The following is a 27,040-nucleotide window of genomic DNA, read 5'->3' as shown; positions in this document are numbered from 1 at the left end:
CGGCAATTGATCTGATTCGATGCTTATCTTGTCTCTTTTTGTTTGTGGCCCCACTGCCCAAGAGACTTAGTTAGCTGCTTCAACTCCAAGACTCCTTCAGGCTTCTTCAGGCTCCATGCATGTTTGACAAATTATGGCAGAAAATCGGCCTATGGCTAAATCGGAGAAACTCAGTATTGATTGATTTCTTATGTTTCAGTACCAGCTCATACTAAATATACGACCAATTGCTCGCAACCTTCCCGCCAATATTCGCGCCTTCTTCTCGATCACGATTACATCGCTCCAATATACCCTCAACAGACACCTGAGCTTTGCGAACAATTTCCATCTCTCCTTTTCTCCCACCATGAGTCAACAGCCCGTTTTCAACGAGAATCTCACCATTGACCACTGTCATGTCTACGTCACGTCCGGTACACCCATGCACAACAGCGGTGACGGGGTTGACGCCGTGATTAGATAGTTTAGATGTCCAAGGAGCGACCCCGAGTCCCCCATGACCATACGGATCGAGTACAACAAAGTCCGCCTTCTTTTGCTCCTCGAGGCTACCAATATCAGCCTCTAACCCCAGGGCCTTAGCGCCGTTGATTGTTGCCATCTCAAGTGCCACCTCTGCCGGGACTAAGCTGGCATCGCGATTAACTCCTTTGTGTAATATGGCAGCCAGGTGCATTTCCTGGAACATATCATAATGATTCGAACAAGGTGCGCCATCTGTACCCAACGATACGTTAACAGGAGACTCTCCTGCAATCATATATGGAACCGGCGCGACACCCGAGGCCAATTTGAGATTCGAAGTTGGATTATGTGCCACTGAGGTTTCCGTGAGCGCGAGTAGTGGAATGTCAACTTCGTTATCTAGATTCACCATATGAGCCAGCACGAGATTGTGCGTCTTATGCTGGTTCGACGATGCAGTATTGTGCCGTGGGCAGAGTTTTGCGTTTTGTATAAACTCCATTGAGCTGCATCCATATGAGTTGTGGTAAATCTCTCGGTCTTTAGGAGCCTCAGCACAATGCATTGTAATCGATATACCATGCGAGGCACATGTTTCCCCCAACTCTGCATACTGAGATATCGGCGCACCGCGAGGAGTACCCGCAGCCGCCCATACTTTGATTCTGCCGTTATGGCTATCATTGTGCCGTTGATGTGCTTCAATGAGTTTTGGAACAGACATCTCAAGCAAATCCCGGTCTCTGGGGTCGGAGATTGATAATTGGCGATTGGTCTCGGTGAACTTCACCAGCTTGCCCTATGTCAAATTTCAGTATAATTCACTGGGGCAATCAAAGTGCTAGGGTCATGTACCAGACAGCCTCTAATTCCTAATTCTTCGACGGCCTTGCAGACCTGATCAAACCCAGCGCGATATGTCAACATCGGATCCAGGAAACATGTTGTTCCTGTTTTCAACATCTCCGCTATAGTCAGTCGTGCAGCATTGTAGCCATCATCGCTATCATAAACTGCCTCCAAAGGCCATATAGCATCGCATAACCAGTTATGCAAAGGCAGATCCTCTGCTAGACCCCGGAGAAGCGATTGAACAAGATGGGCATGTGTGTTAACGAGCCCGGGTATAATTATTTTTCCTTCGCAATCAATTTCATTCGCCACTGGAGGCAAAACATCAGGATACGGACATTTCCCGACAGATGTAATTCGGTCATGATCGACTCGGATAAAGCCGTTGTAGATCACCTCGCGGTTCTTGTTGACGGTTATAATTGTCGCGCCATGAAACAATTTGCAGTCCGACACAAAAGAACTTTCGGTTGCCGTCATGACGGGAAATGATACTTAGAGGTAAATGCGATTATGATGCGGAGTGAATTTGAGGCAAAATTCCCCAGTTTTGATTAGTGTTATCTGACATCTGGGGATCTGGGGTCCCCTAAACCTCGGCCGACGCTAAGCAATCGGAGTCTTATCAACGAAAACGCCCCGATAAGGTTTTGAGGAGGTTCTTCATGATAAAGTCCGTCTCGGAAGATATGATGATGCAAGAGAAATGACTATCAAAGATCGCCTCGCTTCACTGTTCGACGCAAAATGATAAATATCGGACGCTGTCGTCGTCCGGCTCCACACCAAATATCCTAGATATGCCAACAAGTGACCTGCAGCACGTTGCAATATTCATCTGACCCTGACGACGATCATGGCGATAGTCATGGATACTAGCCGGAGGTCGCCGGAGAAGGACGACTCGCAAGTACCAACTACTTCTTCTTTTGATGCGAGTGATGCAAGATCACAGATAATTGAAATCACGCCGATCGCCGAAACCCGATGGCAGTATCTTCGTCGATACTTCACCACTTGGGAGGGATGGGTCGGCAACTATGTATGGCAGGTTGTTCAAATCATCATATTGTCTCAGATTAACTGACATCCCGATGCAAAGGACTATGTCTATCTCATCACTCCAAATATCTGGCCCCTCAACAAACGTTACAAGGACTATGAAGCACCGTTTTATGGGTTAAATGACGAAGTGCCGATCTTTCTCACAATTATCTTAGGTCTGCAGCATGCCTTGACGATGATAGGATCTATAGTGTCACCACCTCTGGCAATTGCAAGTGGTGGCTTCTATCTCAACTCAGAACAAAGCCAGTACCTTGTCTCGGGGGCATTTATAACCACTGGTATTGCAACGGCTCTTCAAGTCACAAGGGTTCATTTGACCAGAACGCCGTTTTATATTGGAACCGGTCTACTCTCTGTAGTAGGACCCACATTTGACATCCTTGCCATTGCTTTTAGCTATGCTGACATGCGCTACTCAAATGGTACTTGTCCGACATCATCAGATGGGTCAAAATTACCCTGTCCTGATGCTTGGGGCGCGATGCTAGGCACGATGCTGTGTACGGTCTGGATTCAAATATTATTATCATTTGTTCCACCGAAGACTTTGAACCGAATATTCCCAAAGGTCGTGACTGGCACGCTTCTTTTGCTGGTTGGTGTTTACTTGATATCTAGTGGCATGGAGAATTGGGGAGGAAGCTCAAACTGTGATGGTGGAACAGGCTATTATCGCCTCTGTCCAAATACTGCAGCTCCAAGACCACTTCCATGGTAATTATTATGTTCACGAATTTATTTTTCGAGTGCTAATTTCTGTTTAGGGGAGACGCGAAGCTCATAGGTCTCGGGTTTAGCGTTTTTATTACAATAATCATCGTCGAACTTTTTGGGTCTCCACTCATGCGTTCCGCATCTGTTGTCTTCGGGCTGGCAGCTGGATGCGCAATATCAGGTGCAACGGGGTATTGGTCGCGCGATAACATTGACGCAGCTCCAGTGGCTACATTCCTTTGGGTCCACACGTTCAAGTTGTCTGTAGATGGATCTCTGGTTCTCCCGCTGTTGATCATGTTTGTGTGCGAAGCTGTGAGCTGCATGCCAGACATATTAGCCACTGCTGAAATATCTGGTGTTGACATTAATGGAGTTGAATTCAACAGTCGGATTCAAGGTGGCATCTTATGTGATGGCCTTGGGAGCCTGATAAGTGCGCTTGGTACAGGCTTGCCCATGGTTAGCCAAGCAGGAAACAATGGTGTCATCTCCTTGACCAGTTGTGCTGTGAGTAATTTAGCTCCTTTCCTAAGATCATGTTCTGTATCTAACATTGTCAATTTGTTCAGAGTCGGAGAGCAGGGTGGTGTGCCGCTGCCTTCCTCATAATAATGGGTATATTTGGCAAATTCGGTGCAGTATTTGGCTCGATGCCTCCATCCGTGCTTGGTGGAATGCAAGTGTTTCTCTACAGCACGATCACGGTTGCTGGAGTGAGAGTATTGAGTCTGGTTGAGTTTACTAGGCGAAATCGATTTATTCTAACAGGAGCACTTGGTATCGGCTTCATGGACATCGTATCCCCAAGTTGGTTCGATAAGATCCTCACCTATAACAAATCAAATGTCTCCTTGAAAGGGTTCGAGGAGGGCATTAATCTTCTTGTGGAAACACCATTCATTGTGGCTGCGATTGTCGGCGTTTTGTTGAATTTAATTCTTCCGTACGATGTGAAGAATCCAAAGCAAGATCCCCTTGACCGATCAACGCTGCCCAGCTAAATACCTAAAATATTATATCAATTTTACTTCACACTCATTCTACAGGTTTGACTTGGACACTTCAATCAACTCGTATACCCCGCTGGTCCACCATGCAGTGGGACTCCAGTAACCGACCTATTTTTATTGGTGAGCATCACCAAGAGCAAGGACGGATACGGACCGTGAGCCGGATTGGCCCGCTTGCTTCTAAGGCGCGAAGCCAGAAGGCGGGCCGTCCACGGGCACAATGAGTTGTCAATACAAATTTAATAAAAAAATGTAAGAAAGATCGTCCGCTCGTAGCATATTCTACCTACGCAGAAGGGAAATTCAAGATTCCTTTCATTATTTAGAACAATGGAAAAATCCGAGCAAATTGTCATTGTGGGAGCCGGGGTATTTGGCCTCGGTGCCGCCCTTGAGCTGAAGCAACAAGGCTATACTTCAGTGTCTGTTTTGGATCGGTCAATGCCCCCCGTTCCAGATGGCTCCAGCAACGACATTTCACGCATAATTCGGTTTGATTACGGCGATGCAGTGTATGCTCGTATTGCAAAGGAAGCATTCGACCTCTGGCAGACCCCTGAGTTCTCTGATGCCTTCTACCAAGCACCTTGTCTTTGGGTATGTCAAGATGGCACCCCTGGGCGGCCAGTTCAGCCTCGCGCCCGGGAGTACAGTGAAAAGACCAAACGTGTTTTGACTGAGATGGGTCAGCCATGGCATGCCGTTGACAGTGTGGCGGAGACAAAACGATTGTTTCCCAAGTTGAACGGCAAGCTTGCAACGTCGGGGTTTGATGGGTTTTACAACAATACGGCCGGATGGGCTGACGCTGGTAAAGCGATCAGTCGCCTGTCGTCCCGCTGCACTGCTGCTGGTGTATCTTTTATCACTGGACCTAGCGGCCAAGTGGAAGAATTCGAGAAGAACCAAGATGGCACCATTATAGCCGTTCGAACACTAAATGGCAACAGAGTCGAAGGTGATAAATTTATAATGGCGACCGGGGCTTGGACATCAAGCCTTATTCCTACGTGGAATTCAATGCTTGCTGCTGGACAGGTTGTGGGGTACCTCAAGCTCACACCCGAGGAAGTTGCTGAGTTAAAAGATATCCCGATTTATTTCAACTTCTCTACCGGTTTCTTCTGCTTCCCGCCCCACGACGGTACTGGGTACTTAAAAGCGGCAATTCATGGCTTTGGATACACCCAGCAGTCCGATAAGGCTAAAGTTTCTTCGCCTGGTGCGTCTGCAGTTGCCTCGCGAGCCAATTTTGTGCCTGAGGATGGAATGAATCGACTTCTAGATGGCATGAAAGACCTCTTCCCCCACCTTGCCCCTAGGGGATTTGAGAGAACGGGACTTTGCTGGTATAATGACACTCCTACCGGGGACTTTGTCTTTGATTTTCACCCGGAGCACAAGAATCTGTTCATCGCTACTGGTGGTAGCGGACAGTAAGTTGTTCTATCATTTAACATGTCTTCAGAACTTTCAATAACCATAATCATTAGTGCATTCAAATTCCTTCCTGTCATTGGTAAGTATATCATCTCTAGCCTTCAGCGAAGACTTTCTCGGGATTTGCTCAAAAAATGGAGTTTCCCGACCGGCTTCCGTGAGTCCTTTCAGCCAAATGTATTTGGGGGAGATGGCAGCCGCGGTGGGCCAGAGAGAAGAGAGTTGACCAAAAGCGAGCGAAACACCTTTGACGCAGCTCTTGCTTCCTCATATCGACAAAGCAAGATTTAATAGCCCATATAACTATGTTTTTCAGTCAAATTTACTACACCAAATAGAATTGGAACCCTTTGAAGGTGCTGGATCTGTCTTCATGTGTATCGCCCGGGACCCTATTTGCATCTATTTCTCAACAGCAATGATTTGAAGCTCATATATCTCTCTTTAGCCCAATCTCATTGAAACCTAAATGGGAAAGAGGTCATGTGCACTCAATATTATGGATAAGTGTAAGGTTTTATTTTAAAGTCAAAGTTTCAAGTGGTAGAGGGGCAGTCTATGCTACTGCAACTTAAAATTCCAGCGGTTTGATGTTGAACTTCGATCATACGCTTGAGGGGGGGCTACTTTTCTCCCAATAATAGCCGACTTATATTGTGTGTCAGTTCCTGTTCCTGGGAATGCCAGAAAGGCTTACTCGAGTGGGTCCAATGAAATAGAATGCCCACTCTAGGGATGCTTCCCCTCTTTTTGCCGTTTCCCCAAATTTCGTTATCATATACCAGCAGTCGCTCCTCGCATCTTTAGACACTCTCTAGATACGATCTAATACGATCTACATCGAAGTGGTGGCAGGCGGGTGATACGTGTACACCGCTAGAAGCAAACACACCAGCAAATGGGAACTTGCCATGTACGAACTGCGACTTGGTCTTGAATTTCGGCACAACGAGTGGCGAAATTTGGGTTTCATGACTGGTGCCAAGTCAGTCATTGATCCTGGGGATGTGAGATTAAGACGATGGTTGTCTTTCACCTAGAGATAAAGAATGTAGATCGAATTAAAATTTTACTTTAAATCAGTTGAATGCAAACGAGGACATCTGATAGGATGCTGTATTATTAGATAAACGCAAATAAACCTTGTCTATAGTCGGTTACGATCAGATGATAGCAGCCCCTAGTATGATTTACTATCGGCGCGATGGTTTGTCCACGGCCGGGAGAATGTCTAGTTTCGAATTTAGTCCCAAATCGAGAGACTCAGATCCGACGAAAGAACTCGATATGCTCATGTGATCGAAACTGATGGCACATGATTTTTCAAAACCGTGCGGAGGTGAGTCATGCGTGACGCCACATAAAGCATGTCGAAGTTCTCCAGGCTTTGGATAAGCGGTTCTAACATCTGGGACTTCAGCCACCAATCGTCGGCTCCGAAACTCGGGGGAGCTGGGTCAAACCTATTGCACGCAATTTTGTACGTTCTAGGTGTTTTATAGCATTTTCAAAGTGACAAGATATGAGTATGTTAAAGAAAGATCCTTAGAAAAATTAATTATGTGGCTTCAACTACCATTGGAGGCTCAGAATCTACTAGCAGTACTAGCAGTGCATAATTATTGAAACTGACCATGGAAGGGGTATTTTTGTCTCGTATATGCGCGAGCGAAATATTTCAACAATCGCATAATCCGCAGTACCTAACCGGGTTTTATTTTAATTGAAATAAGTCCCTAATTCATAAGTTGAAGGTAGCCGTCTCTATATCAGAAAAAACGGCATACCGACCGACAAGATAGAGAGCATTATGCGGAGATCCGGCTGAGGGTACCGTTCGCCGTGTCCCTTTCTCTACTCATTATAGGCCAGGTCGTAAGCCATGCGAGGATAGTTCGGCGGGCCAGATAATGTATGCCGATCATATGGTCGGAGCGGGTGTTAGTCGCGCGGCCTAGCAACGCCAATCACGGACCTCAGCGTCATTGATAACTATATATGGATCTTCTCTGGTCATCAAAAGGGTTATGGTGATTGCTATAATGGAGTATCCAATTTATTTTTGAGCATAGGAGGTCATCTTTGTCAAATCTGTCTGGAATTGATAGACTCCGACGACATCAAGGTTTTTAGCACAAGTCCCTCAACTAATACAACCCAAAAAATATTACAAGGGTGATATTATTCATGTCCAATGGATTTCGCAAATATAAGGCTGAGAGAGAGGGCATTGTTGGCTTTTCAAGGAAGAAAAAAGCGTTATCTTAGCATACTTCAATGCGCCCGGAACATAGAGTAAAAGTCGATCAGAAATGAAACGATCATCTCATCTTTGGCAAATGAATATCTCTACTAATTCAATTATCTACGCTGCTGCTCTGTATAGGGAATCATGTGTCGCAGAGGAGGCCAACCGCAAGTGCGACTGTTATCTGGGTACCCGGGCATCCTTCATGTGAATTCACTTTTTCTTCCTCATCACAGCGAATCACGGTCAATGGCGGTGCGACATTGAATTAACGGTGAGATATGTGATGGTTATATCAGTCTCTGCTCATGATATAAGTAGCAATTGGTATGCATTTCATGATCCGAAAAGCTCCTACTATTTTGCAGGATTCTTATCTTCAAAGAAAAAAACCTCAAAAAAAAGTTTGAAGATCCCAAGGTTCTTTATCAGGATACCGAAACGCGAGTCAAATTCATGGTTAGAGCGCCCCACGTTTGACATAAAGGCCCCCAATTCTCCCGAACGTGGATCGATTACTGATATACGGGGAAACTCCTATTGGTACAAATGAGATCCTTTGGTATGGATCAGCGCTGTATCGCGGTATTATCTTGTTTTAGAACGGGATAGGTTTGCCATTTTTGGGGGGTCCAAGTTGCAGCGTAAACTTTTAAGTGGATGCACACTACGTGCACACGGACCTATCTCCATCCCTGCGGGGTGACAACAGGTCAGAGCCTAAACTAGTGCCGAACTAAGGGGGCATTACGGAGACAACGGACAATCTAGATTGTTGGACTTTCCCGCCTTCCAGGAGACTTTCCATCGCTATCGCTTTGTTGCCGAGAATATCTGGTCTCTCCCCCGCACCGATGATCGCCCTCCGTCATAATCCTTCTTCTTCCCCTCTTCAGTACATCCTTCATTTTGACGATATCGCCATTCGTCAGCACTGTGGTTTTATTTTAATTACATTCTAAAGTGCTCAACTCCTAGAAACACAAAAATCATCTCTATTCTCGAATTACCACCTATTTTCCCGTAATCGCCTGTGATAATCGTGTCATACAATGCCGCGGGACCCCAATCGTGGTAGATTGCGTTCTCATGAGGCTTGTCTAAATTGCAGGTAATGTTCCCAGTCTACGATAAATTGCATTATCTATTGATGAAGTTCCAATAACCTGACTTTTGCCCAGGAGGAAGAAGACGAGGTGTCCAGCCGAAAAGCCCGCCTGTTCAAGCTGCGTTCGCCTCAATCAACCCTGTCTCTACACACCCACTCCGAAAGGCTCGCGAAGTGGCCCATCTGTATGAAATGATCATCTGGATTCTTGGAAGCCCCCTAAACTAACTAAATTGAGGCCGATCGGTTGGCGTATCTTGAAGAGAAAGTCAATTTAATTCTGAGCGGCAAAGGGTACGAGAAGGCTGCTGAGAGAGTCTTCGCTACTGAATTCTAACTGAATATAGGTCAAGTCCTCACGACCAAGTCACCAACAGACCACATGAAATCACAGACGCAAATTATTCCGTTCCTTCGAATCCCCCATCCAATGAGTTTAGTGGCAATGTGAACGAGCCATTTTTACTCGGATTTGGATATGACGATTCCAAAAACCATACTCCCTCCCGTGTCTCCCATTCCCTGGAGCTTTATTTTCAATACTGTCATCGGCAGCCTATATGGTGCTTTGATCGCGAGGAAGTGAAGGATCCGAGTTACATCTCCGAGGAGCTTGTCTGTAGTATTATTACATTGACCGCTCGATTCTCTCAGGATCGCGATGAGATACAACAATATGGGGACACAGCACGAACGTTGGTTATGCTTCGTATAGCAAATGGAACCGTGGAACTTGAAACGATCGAAAGCCTGTGTCTCCTTTCCTATTCCGCTTTCTTAGGTATGACTATTTCCTTTTCCTGCAGATATACACCCATTGAAAGATACCTAATAGTTTTCAGATGGAAACGGACATTTGGGGAGATTTCATCTCGGCCTTGCTCTTCAACTTTGTCGATCTGCAATGCTAGATCTAAACTCTACATACGGCATTGAATGTCCGGCTGCCGAGAGAAAGAAAAGGCTTTTCTGGAGTTTGCAGTCATTAGAGCAAACATATGGGCAAATAGGTGGCATATTGAGTGTCCCTGCTGAAGTCTTACGGCCCTTTTACTTGTCCACCGGAAGCGACCAAGCTCTTGAAAACAATGAACACCAACCGCCACCTTTACCCAATGATTCACTGGGCTGTGATAGCTCGCGTGATATTGGAATTTGGAATTTAGCGTTGCATTTTGGTTGGGTATGGAGTCGGGTCCGAACTTACGTGTTTGATTGCGCCCAGAGCAAGTTGAAAGAACCATGGAGGCATGACTCAATGTACGCGATGGTTTTATCCGATTTGACTGAACTTGAGAACAAGTTATCATTGTGCCATCGATATGATTCAGTGAAGTTTTACGAACGCCGACCAGATGAATTGCGTGGTAATCGAGATTACTGGGCCTCTTGGCTCAAACTGCAGTTCACCTACCACACTATTCTCACGGTGTTGAACCACCCTTTCCTTTATATTGTGGCTTCTCAATACAACCACAAATTGACAATTCCGAATACCTTCTGGCGGCGGTCCTCAGAAGTGGTCATGCTACATGCGACATGGATAGTTCGCATGATTGATATGGTTTCAGAAAAGAAAATGCGATTAATTGACCCCTTCTTTGGACATGCTGCTGCCATCGCCGCCACGGTACATCTTTACTTTTGCTGTGCGGCTGATCCGCGATTAAAATATAAGTCCAAGACGGACTTTGCAAAATGCAGGAGATTTTTGAAGAGTTTTGTTTCATTTTCTCCAGCCTGTGAATCTCTGGTAAGCAAACTATCTCACGGTTACAGGTCTTCAGTTACCATTAACGCAATACATCCAGGACCTAACATTAGATAAAATGACCCGCATTGCGTCTGGCTCAGAAAAGGTGGACTTTGACTGGGAACCATCAAAGATTCATCTTAGCATCCCTTTGATGTGGGATGTTCTACAAATCAATTGTTCGTCCAGCATGGAAGAAGCGCCTTATGCTGGCTTGCTTCATCCATCCCTTGCTCCAGTCCATTTTACAGATGACAAAGATACGTCATCATCCACACTTGAGGTCATTGTCGCCATGTCCCCAGAAATTACAGTAAATACAGCTGATGGTGGCTCAGCTGCTCATATGCCCCCTAGCATACCTCGTGTTGCTTCTACACCAACTAGTCCTAATACTGCATTTGGCGATAAGCTTGTTGCACCCGCTGACAGTCTCATGGCTAATACTCCTTGGTTATGGACTGACCCTTCACAGTTTGTTGATATGGAAACCCTTGGGTATCCTGAGTCGGATTCAACCCTGGGTAATATTGAAGGGTTTTCGACGTGGTGGGATTTTGGAAACTTATAAAGAGTATCATATTCATTTCATCTTCTCTTCCTGCATGATGACGATTCAAATCCCCAAATTATATCACTCATGTTTCCAGGGTTCTCCCGGGCTTTTGGATTGCCATGAAGTTTCGCATTGAAGGCAAATTCTACCCTGACTACATAGTGACACCGGATGACCCAACGCGAACAAACCCAAATCCAAAAGTCCTAAGTTATGCCGCCGCGACCTCTTTCAATTTCTCCTGCAAAGCAGAGAAGTTCCTCTTCATCGCACTATCGGTAAACTGAGCCCCGGTCACCATTGGGTATTTCTTCAACGGCCCTTGGATCAATGCATCCTTGCAAGGCTGGTTGAAATATGCAATGCTGTACCGATCCCCAAAATAGTCGCCTGGCTCGCATGGTGCTTTGACTCGATGAAAGGTCGACTTGAATCGATCATCCGACCAAGACATGAGTAAGTCCCCAATATTACAAACGATCTCTCCCGTTTTCGCCTCCACCTTGGTCCACCCATCCCCAATGCCGAACTCGGTGACCGATTCGCGCCCCGGGCAAATTTCCAGCCCACTCTGGCCCTCTTTCTGAAAGAGTAGAGTCAAAAAGTCCCAATCAGCATGTGCCCCTGCGCGATGATAAACTTTGCCATCGGACTCCTCCGGAAGCGCAAAATAATGAAGTAATCGCATTGTGGTTTGAGAGTCTGGTCGAGCCACATCGTGACATTTGATGAAGAATTCATCAGGGAATCCCAGGCCTCGGGCAAAACATCGCATTAGATCTTCGGAAATTTTCTGCACGCGATGCATAAACTCCAGGGAAGTAGCTTGAAACCCTGCGAAGTGCTCGTCCGCAACCCAAAGCCCCTTCATATTCTCCCCATACTGCAACTGATATGATTCCTTGCTGTCGGGCTTTCCAGTAGATGGTCGAATTTGTGAGTTCTTTTCCCATCCCACATTATTGGCATTCCAGGGCACGGTTTTCTTGATGTCGTAGGAGAGGTCAAAGAAGCTCTTCGATGTCGTAAACATGGATTCGATATCCTCCTTTGAGAGGCCATGGTTAACTAGCGTAAAGAACCCGACGTTCTCTGCCGCATCAACTAACTCCGCAGTTATTTGATCTATCCGATTCTCAAAATCGGCGAGTGATATTTGGGGGACTGGACGGTTGATGTATTTGGTTGACGCCATCTCTCTTCGTTGTTTGATCGTGATTATTGACGTGTCTCAGAACTTTATGGCTTTTTCAACAAGAATAGCTGAAATTAGATAATAAGTAATATATATAGGCTGGTAGTAGAGTATAATTAATCAATTCGATCCTTAATACTCGACCACGCCCAAATGGTGGTCACAGTACTTATCAGCAACTTGAACCTCGGCCGAGGGGGTCGGCCGAACTCGCACTGGCAGCATCTAGATAGAGATCGACGTTATTCATGACAATACTCCCCAGAGATAACGAAGGGACGCTATCAACCTTGTAAATTAAGACAAATTTGCTTTTGACACTGACCTTTGAACCGGATTCTAATCGTCGTCGGGCTCCGTTCTCGCCCCGCCTGCCGATAAGCCTGCATAATACCCCAGAACCGTCGCTTTTCTCCGTCCTTAGATAAAGCCACGTTCCCTTATACTTTCACCCTCACAATACTCAGCATGAGCTCCGGAATTCACCGAAAACGCCTTGCATGTGTCGAGTGCACTCGTCGCAAAGTAAAGTGTGACAAAATACTACCATGTCGCAACTGTGCCAGGAAGGGGGCAACCTGCACTCGGCCGCGCGAGCGGAACTCTCCGAGCCCACATGCTGCTCAACCCGAGCGTTATGTGGAGTCGCGATCTATAGTACCGCCGAGCAAAGATACAACGCTTATTGAACTTCGCTCAAGAATTACTGAGCTAGAGATCGCTCTGAAAGAGTCAAATCAAACTTTATCCCGCCTGTCTTTGCCCAGACCGGAGCCTTCTATCACTGCCAGCCCTTTCTCTCCAATTGAATCTCTGTCAACACAGCAATCGCCGTTTTCTATCCCCTCTTCGCCGCAGACAAATTTGGATAGCAGGAATACACCTAGAGAAGTGGAAGATGCCGCAACTATCTTGGAGTTCCTTGCATGGGGCCGTCGCAAGGACCCTACTTACCAGGATCAAATTACAAGAGAGAGCAATATCGACCATTCGCCGGGAGATATATCCATTGAGGACGATTGGGAAGATGGCTTGAAAACCGAAGTATCCATTATCTCACTATGTGAGGCATTGCTTCCTAGCAAAGAAAAAGTTTATCAACTAGTTCAGTACCACTGCGATTGCCTGCTTTGGTATCACGGATCATTCCATGCACAGACACTATTATCTCAACTCGACAGATTTTATGAAAAGCAAGAAGAGGGTTGCATAGAAGAAGCAGATGCAAGCCTACAATGGATTGCTCTTCTTTTCGCGATTCTTACAGGTTCAATGGCTACCGCACCTAGATCTGTTTCTCAATCCTGGGGATTTCGCGACCGTGAAAGAAAAGTATTGTCTAGACGCTGGATGAAGGCTACACTCACTTGCTTACATCAAGCGGACTATATGGCCCGTCACTCTATCTTTTCTGTTCAGACTATTGCGACACTTACGATTTCGGTTCATATGCTGGGGCATTCAAATGGATTTTCAGTGCTTCTCGCTTCAGCCGTTCGAATCGCACAAGGTCTCGGTTTACACCAGTTGGAGGATAAAAACCAACTCTCGCCTTCCAATATCGTAACCAGAGAAATTGGCCGGCGCGTCTGGTGTCAGCTTTGTATCCAAGACTGGTTTTCTATTCCTTTCACCGAAAGTTACTTAGTCCACAGGCTGAGTTTCAGTACACCGAAACCATTAAATTGTGACGACGATTTACAGCATCTGTCAAATGACCAGCCTTCCGTGACAAGCTACTCACGTCTTTTTTATGATATTGCTGCTCTTATGCCTGGTCTTCAAGATGATTCCGTCACCTGTCATACTCTATATACGAAGTATGAGGAGGTAATAAAATACGACCGTCTTTTGCGCAGTTTGATTAATCAACGCTTACCTCGGTACTTACAAAATGTTCCCTTGGATCCGTCTTGGCCGGAATATGTGCTCTGGGCTCGAAGATGCTTGGCCATTAGCTCATCTCACAAAATTATCATGATCCACAGAAAGTTTTTGGGCCTCAGCTTTACAAACCCAATGTTTGAATTCACTCGAAAGACGTGTGTAGCTGCATCAAGAACCATAATTAAGGAACAGAAGGAAGCCACTCGTGATGGTGGACCTGTACTATGGATCCACCAAGCATTCAGCGTTACAGCAAGTGTAAGTGCAAAGCTATCCTACTTGGTATAATTCTGCTAATCCGAAAAGATTATATTATGCTTGGATATGTTTCATCAATCAGGCGCAGATCGCCAATCCTCTGAACACCGAGAGCTAATCGAAGACGGCATTGAAATTCTATCGCATTGCGAATTGGATATGATTGCACAACGCGGCGTATCTTTACTTCGCGCGATGCTTGGATCCGAAAATATTAGCAACAGACAATCCCTCTCAAGCCGCATGCCTCATCCTTCGATACTTTCCGCTGGTCCATTGCGTAGAAATGGCCTTGACCTTGCCGATATCATCTGCACATTCTACAAAGATGACCATGCCAGTTTGCCTCGTCGATCAAATTCAGTGCTACGCGCATCATCCAATATTAGGCCGGCGGAGAATAGTCACTGGTCTGAACTTGTAAATTTTGGACATGGGGGTATGCCAGGCGCTGACATCGTGGGTTCATTTGGAGTGGACTGTGTTGAGGGTTTGGATGAGATTTTGAATCTTGCAACAAATTACCTCAATTGAGTATACTACTCTTCATTGATGACTATCTCGACTGTTCTTCACATTATATACTATTGTATGAGCCTGCCAATTGTCCAGGGATGCTAAGTATGGAAAGTATGTACAAAAGGGATGATGGGCCTGCCCATATAACACGCCTCGGGTCCTGCTAGGGAAATGGAAATGATAGTCGCACGAGAAAGAAGTCAGAGAGTCAGGAAGAATTCTCCGATTGCGGATACCCCTTCAATTCGTTTTGCGCACTTGAGTGACAGGTGCCTCATAAATACGACGACCATGAACAAGGTACTGTATAATGGCGAAAATAACGACAACGCCAAACACCAGAATCGACCAGTTCATATCGACGGGTGTCGGGTTGCTCGCTGTTGGGAAGAAAGTAAATATAATAGAAAAGCAGAGCCAAGCTACAGCAAAACAATTGATTGGCATTCCTAGCCAGCCAAGCGAGAATCGAGAGGGCGGTATCCCACCGGGAAGTCGTCGAGCTCGAATGAAAGCGGCGATTGAAAGAATGTAGGTCGTAAATAGGGCGGCAATCATCACTGATGCGATGGCATTGAATGCTGCAGTTGAGCCAATATTGATTAAACTCAATAGAACAGTGATAATAGTGGACACCAACACGGATGTAACAGGTATCTGAGTACGCTTGTTGATGTGTGCCAAGGCATTTGAAAAGGGGAGCGCATTGTCGCGGGCAAAAGCAAACGTCTGTCTAGATGCAGTGGCGAGAATACTTATGGCGCTGCAAACTTCCATAACGAGAATGATTGCAGCCACGCCATTCGTTGCGGCTGTAGACCCAGTAGCATAGTGAACAGCGGGGATGAAGGAGAATCCGCTTGCAGGCGCGAGGACATCGGTGAGGGGACCCATGTTGTATAAGAGAGTAACAAGGATGATGAAGCCCAATCCACCGTTAATTAAAGCAGTAGAAACCATGCACCACGGGATGACGAAGGAGGCATTTTGAACTTCCTCGGCTGCGACTAGTTAGTTTCAGTTTGTTCCACCGGAAAGTGAGATTAACTTACCCATATGAGTAGCAGCATCAGGCCCAGTCCATGAAAATATTGGAGTCAATTGGCCCACTAAACAGGCCAAGCCCATGCTTGACCATCCGCCTGAATTCGAAAACTCTTTCCAAACAGCGTGATCTGGAACAGTTCCGGACGACATTCCCCATATCGTGGCCAGGACAGCGACAAATCCACCCAAATGGAGGCCCAGGATGACCCCCTCCAGAGGAGGAAGAAACTTTGCGCCGTAGGTATTTACGAGGGTTCCAACTGCTGCGATTGCGATGGTGAGGAGGGTTCCATGCCAACGATGGAAGTCGTATACATAGCCGGTGTCGCCGGAGTAGTTGAAAACCAATAGTCCCTGTATCAGGGTACCGCAGAGGAAGCAAATACTAGCAAACGCAGCTTGCCATCCCAACACCGATAACCATCCTGTTCATGATAAGTATGTCGCCTGTGCTTTACGGGTGGTTTTAACTGACCAGTAAGATAGCTCAAGAAGCGCTGCGCCCTTGGTGGACCGAATTCACTTACCCAGTGGTATTGACCAGCGGATGTAGGTGATCTGCGGAAATCGTTAGACGATGTTGATGAGCACTTGGGATGCCCTGAATTTCATCACACATACACTGAGGCAATCTCTGCCATGGAGATGACAGCAGCGAAGAAGCCGACGAAAGAGCCAATATAGACATACACCATGCCTGCACGGCCGCCATCGGTCAGACCATACGTACTCGTGCTATTATGAGTAAATCAGTACAAGAAATCGAGATTGAAATACGCGGCGCAGGCATTCTCACAGTAAAATTGACTCCCATGTAGCCATCAAAGTGGTGGTAAACCCCAGGATGGAGTAAAATCGGAAGTTTCTCTATGTGCTCCAGTCAATCTCACGATCCACGCACATCCCCCCCACAGTCGTTAGACATACCTTCAACTGCTGCGCCTTGCCCAGGCGTTGCATATCCCACTCATCCTGATCTTTTACGTCGAGATCGGGCTCCGCGTGGCTCCTGAACTCCTTGTTTGTGCTTGACATTTTTACATGAGAACTGAGGGATGCAGGTTCGAAAACCAAAATCTCATGGCGAAAGTCACCCAAGAAAATTTGGAGATCAGAGAGAAAGAGGGTCAAAGGGGTTGGTTCATGGAGAAATCGTTGAGTGGGAACCAATCAGCAAGAGTGGATAAACCGGTCCTTGACTCCCTAGTGGAGTCGAGCAAGTTGATCAGCGCATCTCGTAAACCTACTTTTCCATTAGTGCGCGCCATGACGCATGTCGCGTTCCCACGATTGGTCTCTTATTTCCTAGCCTCGACAGGGGTGTAAAGTATTGCCAACTTACTACCAGAGCTTCTCCTCACTCTCCTCATCTTCGTGCATAACGGTGGGGAAAGTATACCTTCTAATGTGCTGGCTTTGGCCTCATGTTGGCATTAGCCCGGTCGCACTGCGGTCGCACCCCTGTCAATAACCCGCGCCCGACACGCTAGTGACAGCTCTGTGCGTATCCGAGTGAGCCGTCGTGTCCTTGGCGAATTCTCGCCCAACTCCAGAATGTTTATGCGCGAAACATCTGCTACTTGATACGAATTTTCGGTCACTTTGATCCCATATCATGCATCCAAGACCCACTGGAACTGGCTGGACGGTGGATGAGCAATATTAGCACGTCTGTTAGCGCGCCCAAGGGCAATTAATTGTACAGAGAAAACCATGCACAGTGCTCCTTCTTTCTGCGCTATCCAAGAATAACCACAAATCATTCAAAATTGACTCAAATTCAGGACACGGATTACGATAGTAATTTAGTCCTCAATGCATTTTGAAATCGACATAAATATTAGCCCGACAGCCCCGCATGCCATTCATAAATCGCACTTATGTTGATGGTACTTTGTCCTCAAAAATGAGTTGAGACAGCTCCACTTTGCGTGCTCGGCGATTTTGAGATTAATAATTCTGAGATGCCTAGGCATTTGATGAGCTGTGTGATATCTAGCATGCGAATATAGAAATCCTTCCAAAGAAGATCTGAAAACAAATGAACCGTGCCCTTTGTTCTAGGAATATTCTTAGATCGGTCGGGTCGCACCGCCACCCGTATACTAAACAAAGCCTATGTTGATCATCCCTGCTTAATCTGCAACTGCCATTGAACAAGGCCAATATCAACGAGATATGTAATAACATAGGCCAATTTGGATTCCTCTTGGTTATCAATAAATTTATAGATTAAGCCCGCCTGTTAGACACAATTTTGTGATACTGAGTTACGCGCGACGAGGCCACCTACAGCACCGAAGGCCGTACCACAATAAAACGTTGATATAAAAAATGGCTTGTCAGGTATGCTGACTTTGAGGAAAGAAGCATTGGCATCATTGGATTACTTCAATCAAAAGATGTACCATGCTAATTAAGCGTATATTTGACGTGCATACTGCGTAGGTATGCTTAACAGAGAAGCCAATCGGGATCACGGCCAACCGACCTCCGACTAGAGCCGAGATCAGTATTATACAACGGCGTCGCCATCATCAGCACCGACATTGATAAAAGCTTTGAATACGTTTTTATCCGCCAGGTTCAATTCATATTCCAAACCGACTTTGATCTCTCACCTTTGTTTCAACTTGCAAAAATGGCCATCCGTCTTCTACTATTTGCTTATCGCAAGCCACCATGGTCTTAGTCCTCTAAAATTCAAAACACACTATGAAGACATACACGTGCCTTTAATAAAGTCTCTCGCAGGCAGTGACTTCCCTCTCTTGCACAGTCATCGCTATCTCCATCGAAGCAATGATTCAAATGGCAATAATGAATACCCTGCTACTGTTTTCGTTGGTGGTCAAGACTCTTTCAAATATGATGCTATCTGTGAACTCGTCTTCAATGATCAGGAAGCTATGGAGCGATTTCGAAATAATACCGGCACCCCTGAAGTAAAGGCTGCTTTGGGGGAAGATGAGCTGAAGTTCTTGGATCGAGCAAAGTTAAGGATCGTTCTGTTGGGTGACTACATTGCAAGTCAATGATGGCAAACTCAGAACTGGGTAAGCAACCCGTCTGACTTTTTTTTATTCCAGTCTAACGTGAGATAAAATCTTCAGGTTTGCCCAGGTAGTAGAGAGCTATTGTTTACTTGATCTTTTCTGTATACTTGTTTCTTATGTCTGCACTGTATCACTCCGTGTCGAAAGGTAATTTTCAATGCCACTTTACCCATGGCCATTTACTACCTCGTTTATGTAGTACAGATTTATGCAGTTTGAGATATATAGCCCAGAATTGGGTCTTCCAGCTAGAAGCCCTTTGATTATATCATCTGGCCAATTCTTCTCTTCCGGTCTTGACATTAAACTGACATCTGGATAACCTCATGAACATGCCAATTCGGCAAAACTAGAGTCACGGGCCATAAAATCGCCAAGAGTTCCAATAATCGCTTTGGAACAGCCTTTACATCTCGCTTCACACCACTTCCTACATCACAGCTTAAACATCAGAATGCAAGCCTGGTTATATAAGAACGCAACCCATGTTTACTTGACAATTTCATTAACTTTCCTCGCAAATACCAGCCTTGTTCTTGCTAGACCAACTCAATTCATAATTGAAAATGGCAACCACGGCAATGAGGCTGTTATGCCCCGCCAAGCGACGGCGTTCAGCCCCCAAATACCAGACCATGACACATGGCCACTTATAAGTAGAAGGCTTGCGCCTGGAGCAAGGAAAACATTTTCCAAGAATGACTTAAACCGAGATGCCTCGACACTCGTATAGCGGCAGAGATGAATTCAAATTTGACCTCGCTGCGCCGAGGAGATGGTCCTACACGCCAGGTGACACCATAATCGGAAACCTCGTACGCAAAATGTCAATCATCGCACCAGAAGCGACTGTGTCAGTGTCGTTTGAAGTACGTTCGAAGGTCAAACTGACCGGAAAACACGATTATCGAGATGAATGGAAAATCCTTAAAGTGAAGGCATCTGTTATCTACAAGGGACCATTGCATTTACCCGAAGGAAATGATGAAGCTCTGACTTGGCCAATTTCCGTGGACATCCCGCTAGAGCCCATGCAATCATGTAATCAATCGTATAATTTTAAAGGCAGAGCTTCCTGCCAAATGACATGGACCACCCAATTCATCACACTCTTCCGGGAACATTTCATGGCACAGACAACTCTATCATCCATAAAATTGAGTCAAAAGATTTTGTGGAATATTTTCTTACGGCATACCTCCGGTATAAGCATCATGGAGAAAAGCACCTGACTCATGAAGCTGTCCATCCTATAATTATACGACACTCGATACCAGAGCCCCACCAACTTAGCATTCCACAAATGCTTATATCTCCAGGTCGTGTCTCCAGCCACAGACTGCTGCCAGGAATGGAAAAAGCAAATTTAGCATTCAAGCAACATGCACGAAGTTTTTTTCGGGTCATCTAAGGTGCCTCACCCTTGGCTCAATGGGTCTTCAATCTGCTAAACGACAAATCCGTCCGATTGTGCGTGGTCAGTAATCTTCCTCGACTTAACGACGCATAATATCCAACACGCTCATATCATGCAATGGAAGGTTCTTTTGGACATTGCGGGCGAAACAGAAACACACAGTTTCGAACATCCAGTGCAGATTATCGGGGCGGCATAGTCAGATGAGCTTTTCTTGCCACTGATAGCGTTCTTGTTGTGGCTGCCATTCAGGTGTTCCTTATGCCACCCATGGACGGTACGGAGATGATAATACCCGAATAATCAATATCTCTTTACCGTTTACTCTCAGAAAACAAGCGAGAGACAAGTTACGTACGTACACTTTTTTATGTACTTATGGCTTATCGATCTTGATCTCGTCTTCTCACAAAGACGCGCCCCCAGCGCTACGCCACTCCACAAGAACACCCTGAACCTCGCAAATCAGTATTCTTTTGGGGAAGGCCACATTCCCCCACTCTGGCCCGCTATTGGGCCCACCTTGACAACGTCGTGAAGAAAATCTGGCTTGGCTTGGAAAAGTCAATGAAATTACGCGGAAGGCGATCTCGGCTACCTATGAGGTAATCGTGGCTGAGCCGAATAGCAATACCTATGGTGGTGAAAAGATTCGCGACATACCGAAACTCAGTCCACGGGTGTTTTCTCGAAATCGGGGCCAGTTCATGCTAGATTAATTTGTGTACGAATGCCGCTATTTCAACCCCAGTAAGGATGTGGATTCGTGCAAAGTTAGTGACTCTCTGCCCCCAGAGGAATATTCCCTGATCCTTCGGGGCTTGATCTTTTCCAGATCAGGTTTCCCCGCCCGAGGTGAGTATGTGTACTCAGTGGGGCGGGGCGGCATGACTATCAGGTCAGGGATGGAATTCGAAGGAAAGGGTGGAAAGATCTGTAAAAGTAATTACAGCGGAAAGGTTGATTGTCCACTGGCATTTCGTACTCGTTCCCGCTTCCCTGATCGGGCCCGTGGAGACAGACCTCCTGTTCCTTATTACACACATCAAATAATATCTCACCGTTGCCTTTTTTTTGGGAAATTAAGACCGTCTAAACGTAGTTTGAAAAAATTATTTCCGGATACCGGCAATCCTTGAATTGAAGCCAGAACCGCCTATACCTACGCATCTGTCGATACAATTGGCCATAGATTCTCGGCTTAGGCCCACTGACGCCACATCTTGAGGACGCGTGGGCGACAGCGCTTCAGTCCCCTGGGGCTTAAGGGGTCTTCACATTAAACCCACTTTTAGCGCCGGATGCCCCACTGTGACTGGTCAAATGGATACATGGTTTAAAGAGCCAAGACTGCTCATTGTCAATCATCTCAGTCTGTGCCGGGCAAAACTACGTCTTTATCCACGCAAGTACGCAACCAAGTCGAGTGGGAGACCCACCCCCAGCTTAGCGATAGGAGAGACTTCATCTGGACATCGAATCAGATTGCATATTTGGAGATATGAACCATGTTACGGACCCAATTATTCCCTTGCGGAGGTTCCAGTAAGGGTGAATTGGCCGCTCGATAATGGGTCTGGTATTTGAAAGATCTGAAGGGGAAGGGGTGTCGCAGATATAATCAATCCAGTAGCCCCTCTATGTACCATTCCTGGTAGAATCACTTTTCCTCTCCGAGTCGACGTTGAAACCACCCGATACATTCAAGTTCTTTAAGGACTCGCGATGATCTAATGTCCATGCGGCCTTCCTCCGCTACTACAATATGCGCTTAAACACCTTATTCGGCCGCAACGACCAACCTCGTAAAAGAGTAGGCTTGCGACGTCTACTTCCCATCTTCATACTTGGGATAGGAGCCTTAGCTTTGTTCTACAACTATGCGCTTCCGCATCTCTTCAGGCTCCGCTTTCACTTAGGATTAAGTCGATATGATCTTGGATTCTATGGCTTTGCCCCTTCTCAACGTTACCACTCCTTTCATGAACAGTCGCCAATTGTACAAATTTCACCAGCCGGCGCAAAATGCGACCAACGATATACCTTCCTCGCCCCACGAGGCGATTCTGTCGAACACCCTGGACCAATGATCATCGATGCAAAGGGTGAATTGGTCTGGATGAAATATAATCGGGGTACAACACAGGACTTCAAAGTCCAACATTATAAAGGCCAAGACTACTTATCATACTGGCAAGGGGATGAAGAGGATGGGCATGGACGTGGATCATGGTACATGGTATGATTGAATGATAGCTTCTGGTAACAATTATCTCAATTGAAAGAGAAACTGACGCCACTGGGGTTATAGCTTGATTCAACTTACACACCTCAATACATTATTACTCCCGCGGGTGAGTTGGAAGGCGATCTACACGATATCCAAATCACCGTTAACGACACCGCAATCCTTTCGATATATGAACCTATTCCCGCCGATTTGACATCCGTTGGTGGACCCGAGCAAGGATGGATTTACGAAGGCATCGTTCAGGAAATCGATATTGAAAGTGGAGAGTTACTGTTCGAATGGCGGTCTTCTCATACATACCACCCGGAAGATAGTTATCAAGAGTTGGCAGGGAAAGGTCACGAACGAACCCTGGGCTTTGACTATTTCCACATGAACAGCGTAGACAAGGACGACCAAGGACGCTATCTCGTCTCTGGACGCCACACGCATACGATCACCTGCATCGACTCCAGTGGTGATGTCCTCTGGACACTAGGCGGGAAACAAAATAAATTCACCGATCTTTCAGAAGGAACTGCTACCGGATTCAAGTGGCAGCATGACGCTCGCTGGCACGGAGAAAACCAAATAACCATTTTTGATAATGTGGTCAACGACGCCGCCTACAATACTGAGGCAAGCCATGGTCTTTCGCTAGAATTGGACATTCCAGCTCGCGAAGCCAAGGTGTCACAGCGATATGACCATCCACTTGGTATAATGGCCGTGTCGCAGGGCAACCTTCAAGTCCTTGATACTGGCAATGTCCTTGTTGGCTGGGGTCACAGCTCCGCATTTACAGAGTTCTCTCATGACGGCGAAATGATCTGTGATACGCACTTTGGAGCCTCGGCATGGTTCAACTTTGGCCGAATCGTATCTTATCGTGTTATGAAGGGCAGCTGGGTTGGAAGCCCAGATACTCTCCCCGATGTTGCGATGGTTGGTGATGGTATATTCGTCAGCTGGAACGGTGCGACCGAGGTCGTTTCGTGGGTACTTGAAGTTTGGGACGGTGATAACCTTGAAAAGATGACATTCGTTGCTGTTGATAAGGTTGAACGTTCTGGGTTTGAGACCAGAATTCCTTTCCCAGCTGATGATGCTATCTCTTACTACCGGGTTGCTGCAATCGATGCAAAGGGTGAAGTCCTCGGCAGGACCGAGGTCTATTCACCTCGAGGGGCCCCTCCGGAAGATACGTCCTTCGGTCCCCCATTGGGTGTTACAGCAATTATGATATTCTTGCTCGTTTGTCTTCTTTGTGGTTTATATTATGCTGTCACTCGCCAGAGATCTCATATTGGCGCATTATATCAGCTGGTCAGATCAAAAGAGGATGATAGCGATAGCGATAGCGAACGAGGCGATTCTTCAGTATAGATGAAGATTTTCATTATACCCATTTGGCTTTTTGTAATAGAATGACTTGTCCCTGTCAGCAGTGGACTTGTCAGCAGTATCTTTGTATATACCATGGAGTGGAAAGAGTGTGTCTACAATGTCAATATTCAAGTTGTTTTTGAACATTCATAACAATCATATTAAAATAAGTTCGTGTATGGGTATCATGTAAGTGTAAATATCAAGTAGGTGTATATATCAAAATTGATATAAACGAAACGCTTCAAAATATTCTCGTGATACTTGGCTTCATCCACTTCGGGGCTTCACACCGATGACTTGCGCGCCATTTCAGAATTCCCGCATTGTTCCACCCAGCGGTCAACTTGTTCGACGAGATAATCTTTTTACCACCGAGTCTGATAGTGTGCATAAAGATACACTTTCCTTCAGAAACCCAGGTATAAGACAGGCATGAATCGTCATCATGGCAGGCTTGACGACAGGCGTCCAGCGACTCCTGCGCCGGGGTATCATGTTGCTCAATGCCTCCCCAATCCCCATTATCCCAGTCTTCTTTCTCCGTCAGATCTCCTAATTGGAGATAGTCGCTTAAGTCCGAGTACAAAACGGGGTCCTGGCAACACATCCAATCAGCACTAATCCTGACCATAGATAGATTCTGTCACGAGATGATATAGTAGTACGTACCGTTTTATCCCGTTGACTCTCCCACTTTGCCAATCCCAGCATGTCAGAGAAAAGGGACTTGTGCAAACTGATAACAGGCTGACACCACTGGTCACCACCGAATGGAATGCCATGCAAGGGATGCGCATTAAACATAGGCCACATCCCCGATAAGCGCACACCGCTTTGATACAGCGCAAACCCAAGCACGGAATCTCCACAGCAGTCGCGATCAACCACCTCCATGTAACGCTCACTCAGAGACGGGTCGAGATATTCTCCGTACGAGCCAATCTTCCGCGCCGTCAATTTGTCCACAGCTGCTTTCGAAAGCACAAATCCCGACCCTCCATATCCGAACCATACCCTCTTTCCATCTTCCAACCCGAAACCCGGCGATGGCGATCCAAAATAAAGTGGAACAGAGGGATCAAACTGGTCCAGTAATCGGAACAAGTTATCCCAGAAGAAGTAGGTGTCTGTTTCTATGAAGACGAACCATTCTGCCGTGGGATTCACTGCCTTCGCGCGCTCGATCATAGGCAGGAACTTAAACCGATCCAGCATCCATCCTTTTGCTCCGTCAAAGGTCGTATCACCGCGCTGCATGTCCAAATATAACTTATAATCGGTACTGTTTATCTGTTCGGCGAAGGGTGCCAGGTCGGCAAGGACATCGTGGACTCGGTGTCCGTGTAGCTCGGTCGCACGATCGGATACAACGAGAAGATTGGTGACACATCGAGTTACCCCATTCATGGACGCATCAACGCGCTCCGAGCTTTCGGTTATGCCTGTCTTCAGGACGATTTGGACGCGGGAGAGGGATTCTGTCGGGAAGTCATGGCATAAGTCGTCGCTTGTTTTGGTGAGTGGAGGTGTAGATTTCGAAGCGGATTTGTATATTTGAAAGCGAGTAATTGTGTTCCAGGTCCAGTAGTCCGGGTCTTTGGGGTTTTTGGTTTTGTTTGATTGCTCGTTTGTGTCTGATCCTGGTGATGCTAGGTCTTCCCCGCCCACTGTCAAGACCCGTAGATCATGCCAAGCGTAAGAAGTCAGTAATATTATCGTCGATAATATGAGAAATATCGACAGCAATTTTAATTTGCTGAGCCCAAATATCCTCGATAGAGGTTTATGGATTTGATAGGTGGGGGATTTCATGACGGCGATCGACAGGACACAGCTTAGAAGGGAGCGGGAAGCCAAGAGGGCCAAGAAAGGTTATCCATGAGGGGGTGATATGTATGGGGGTGTTGAAAGAAGAGAGAGAGAAAGAGGAGAAAGGACGCAGAGGATAATTCAAGAGGTATTTTTTCCCATTTCCCCCCTTTTTTTTGAATCCTTTTGTATATTCTCCAATGAAATGGCGAGCCAGGGCAGCCAAAAATCACCATCCGGATTTAGGGTCCGTTCGCGGATCCCGTTGAGAGAAAAGAAAAGAAGCTCTCCACCATAATTCAACTTGATCCCTGGCTGTGGGTATTTTAAACTACTGTTAATATTTGACTGGCTTATTCCGGAAAAATTATGGGCCTCCAATGAGCGACTCCACCCTTATCCACGACATTTCTTGGAAACCGTGGTCATGTCATAGAAATTTGTCCCTGCTGTCATGGCCAATTTCCAAGGAACGGGTTATTCTATGATCAGTATTTAAACTAAAAATACTGCCTATCTTAATTTAAAATGACCCGTCTGGAGATTGACATTTCTTATATAATTTCTCATATAATCCCTTACTAGTATTATATTTCTCGAGATCTATTTCAAGCTTGCGCCGGACCTCGGATAGTAAACCTTGGGAACACTACGTACTCGTAGTGTTACAAGGTCCCCGGGTTGCTACAGTCGTACTAGACATAAGTTAATTACAAGTCAACTCTACCTTTCTTTTTTTTTTTTTTTTCTGCAAGACCAAGAAGACCAAGAACTTCCCTTCGTCCGATTTAGTTGTAGGTACTTTGTACGCCTTGGAAGGTTCTCTTAGGTTACTTGCATATAAGGGGTGGGGGTTAAGATCTGCTTATAGTACATGTGATGCCCAGATGGAACTTGCAGTACTTGGCTGCGACCATTATCAATTTCCATCTAAGCTTACAGAGACAAATTGTTTATCTTTCCCCTCTCTGACACTTTCTTTTGGGTCTTGGCCTACTTAAGCGGGAGATTCT

The 27,040-nt window shown here is 46.1% G+C and overlaps 10 protein-coding genes across 10 annotated transcripts; 6 read left to right on the top strand and 4 right to left on the bottom strand.

Annotated features, from left to right (window-relative positions):
- Window positions 1-211: 211 nt before the first annotated feature.
- Window positions 212-1,800, bottom strand: N7478_003604 (amidohydrolase; the record flags this gene model as incomplete). The annotated part of the gene is made up of 2 exons (XM_056919818.1): window positions 212-1,267; window positions 1,324-1,800. 2 exons carry the CDS (start codon window positions 1,798-1,800, stop codon window positions 212-214), a joined length of 1,533 nt encoding a protein of 510 aa, XP_056782976.1.
- A 376-nt stretch (window positions 1,801-2,176) lies between these two features.
- Window positions 2,177-4,106, top strand: N7478_003603 (uncharacterized protein; the record flags this gene model as incomplete). The annotated part of the gene is made up of 4 exons (XM_056919817.1): window positions 2,177-2,362; window positions 2,423-3,102; window positions 3,153-3,612; window positions 3,675-4,106. 4 exons carry the CDS (start codon window positions 2,177-2,179, stop codon window positions 4,104-4,106), a joined length of 1,758 nt encoding a protein of 585 aa, XP_056782975.1.
- A 92-nt stretch (window positions 4,107-4,198) lies between these two features.
- On the top strand, window positions 4,199-5,846 carry N7478_003602 (NAD(P)/FAD-dependent oxidoreductase; the record flags this gene model as incomplete). Its single annotated transcript, XM_056919816.1, has 3 exons — window positions 4,199-4,270; window positions 4,410-5,551; window positions 5,609-5,846. 3 exons carry the CDS (start codon window positions 4,199-4,201, stop codon window positions 5,844-5,846), a joined length of 1,452 nt encoding a protein of 483 aa, XP_056782974.1.
- Window positions 5,847-8,855: 3,009 nt separating this feature from the next.
- N7478_003601 (putative C6 transcription factor) lies at window positions 8,856-11,235 on the top strand (the record flags this gene model as incomplete). The annotated part of the gene is made up of 6 exons (XM_056919815.1): window positions 8,856-8,914; window positions 8,985-9,096; window positions 9,150-9,205; window positions 9,259-9,692; window positions 9,754-10,664; window positions 10,723-11,235. 6 exons carry the CDS (start codon window positions 8,856-8,858, stop codon window positions 11,233-11,235), a joined length of 2,085 nt encoding a protein of 694 aa, XP_056782973.1.
- Window positions 11,236-11,431: 196 nt separating this feature from the next.
- On the bottom strand, window positions 11,432-12,415 carry N7478_003600 (uncharacterized protein; the record flags this gene model as incomplete). Its single annotated transcript, XM_056919814.1, has 1 exon — window positions 11,432-12,415. One exon carries the CDS (start codon window positions 12,413-12,415, stop codon window positions 11,432-11,434), a length of 984 nt encoding a protein of 327 aa, XP_056782972.1.
- Window positions 12,416-12,883: 468 nt separating this feature from the next.
- Window positions 12,884-15,094, top strand: N7478_003599 (Zn(II)2Cys6 transcription factor; the record flags this gene model as incomplete). The annotated part of the gene is made up of 2 exons (XM_056919813.1): window positions 12,884-14,560; window positions 14,609-15,094. 2 exons carry the CDS (start codon window positions 12,884-12,886, stop codon window positions 15,092-15,094), a joined length of 2,163 nt encoding a protein of 720 aa, XP_056782971.1.
- Window positions 15,095-15,319: 225 nt separating this feature from the next.
- Window positions 15,320-17,161, bottom strand: N7478_003598 (uncharacterized protein; the record flags this gene model as incomplete). Its single annotated transcript, XM_056919812.1, has 6 exons — window positions 15,320-16,080; window positions 16,132-16,551; window positions 16,602-16,684; window positions 16,748-16,861; window positions 16,923-16,993; window positions 17,054-17,161. 6 exons carry the CDS (start codon window positions 17,159-17,161, stop codon window positions 15,320-15,322), a joined length of 1,557 nt encoding a protein of 518 aa, XP_056782970.1.
- A 1,299-nt stretch (window positions 17,162-18,460) lies between these two features.
- N7478_003597 (EthD domain-containing protein) lies at window positions 18,461-19,164 on the top strand (the record flags this gene model as incomplete). Its single annotated transcript, XM_056919811.1, has 2 exons — window positions 18,461-18,472; window positions 18,871-19,164. The coding sequence occupies 2 exons, from the start codon at window positions 18,461-18,463 to the stop codon at window positions 19,162-19,164; spliced, it is 306 nt and encodes a 101-aa protein (XP_056782969.1).
- Window positions 19,165-22,364: 3,200 nt separating this feature from the next.
- Window positions 22,365-24,215, top strand: N7478_003596 (arylsulfotransferase family protein; the record flags this gene model as incomplete). The annotated part of the gene is made up of 2 exons (XM_056919810.1): window positions 22,365-22,838; window positions 22,911-24,215. The coding sequence occupies 2 exons, from the start codon at window positions 22,365-22,367 to the stop codon at window positions 24,213-24,215; spliced, it is 1,779 nt and encodes a 592-aa protein (XP_056782968.1).
- A 244-nt stretch (window positions 24,216-24,459) lies between these two features.
- N7478_003595 (uncharacterized protein) lies at window positions 24,460-26,030 on the bottom strand (the record flags this gene model as incomplete). The annotated part of the gene is made up of 2 exons (XM_056919809.1): window positions 24,460-24,813; window positions 24,888-26,030. 2 exons carry the CDS (start codon window positions 26,028-26,030, stop codon window positions 24,460-24,462), a joined length of 1,497 nt encoding a protein of 498 aa, XP_056782967.1.
- Window positions 26,031-27,040: the final 1,010 nt, after the last annotated feature.

The sequence above is a fragment of the Penicillium angulare genome, assembly GCF_028827245.1.
Source record: "Penicillium angulare strain IBT 27051 chromosome Unknown utg000003l_segment0_segment0, whole genome shotgun sequence".
Classification (NCBI taxonomy): domain Eukaryota; kingdom Fungi; phylum Ascomycota; class Eurotiomycetes; order Eurotiales; family Aspergillaceae; genus Penicillium; species Penicillium angulare.
Note: the sequence above shows the minus strand (reverse complement) of the source record. Positions and strands in the feature narration are given on the sequence as shown.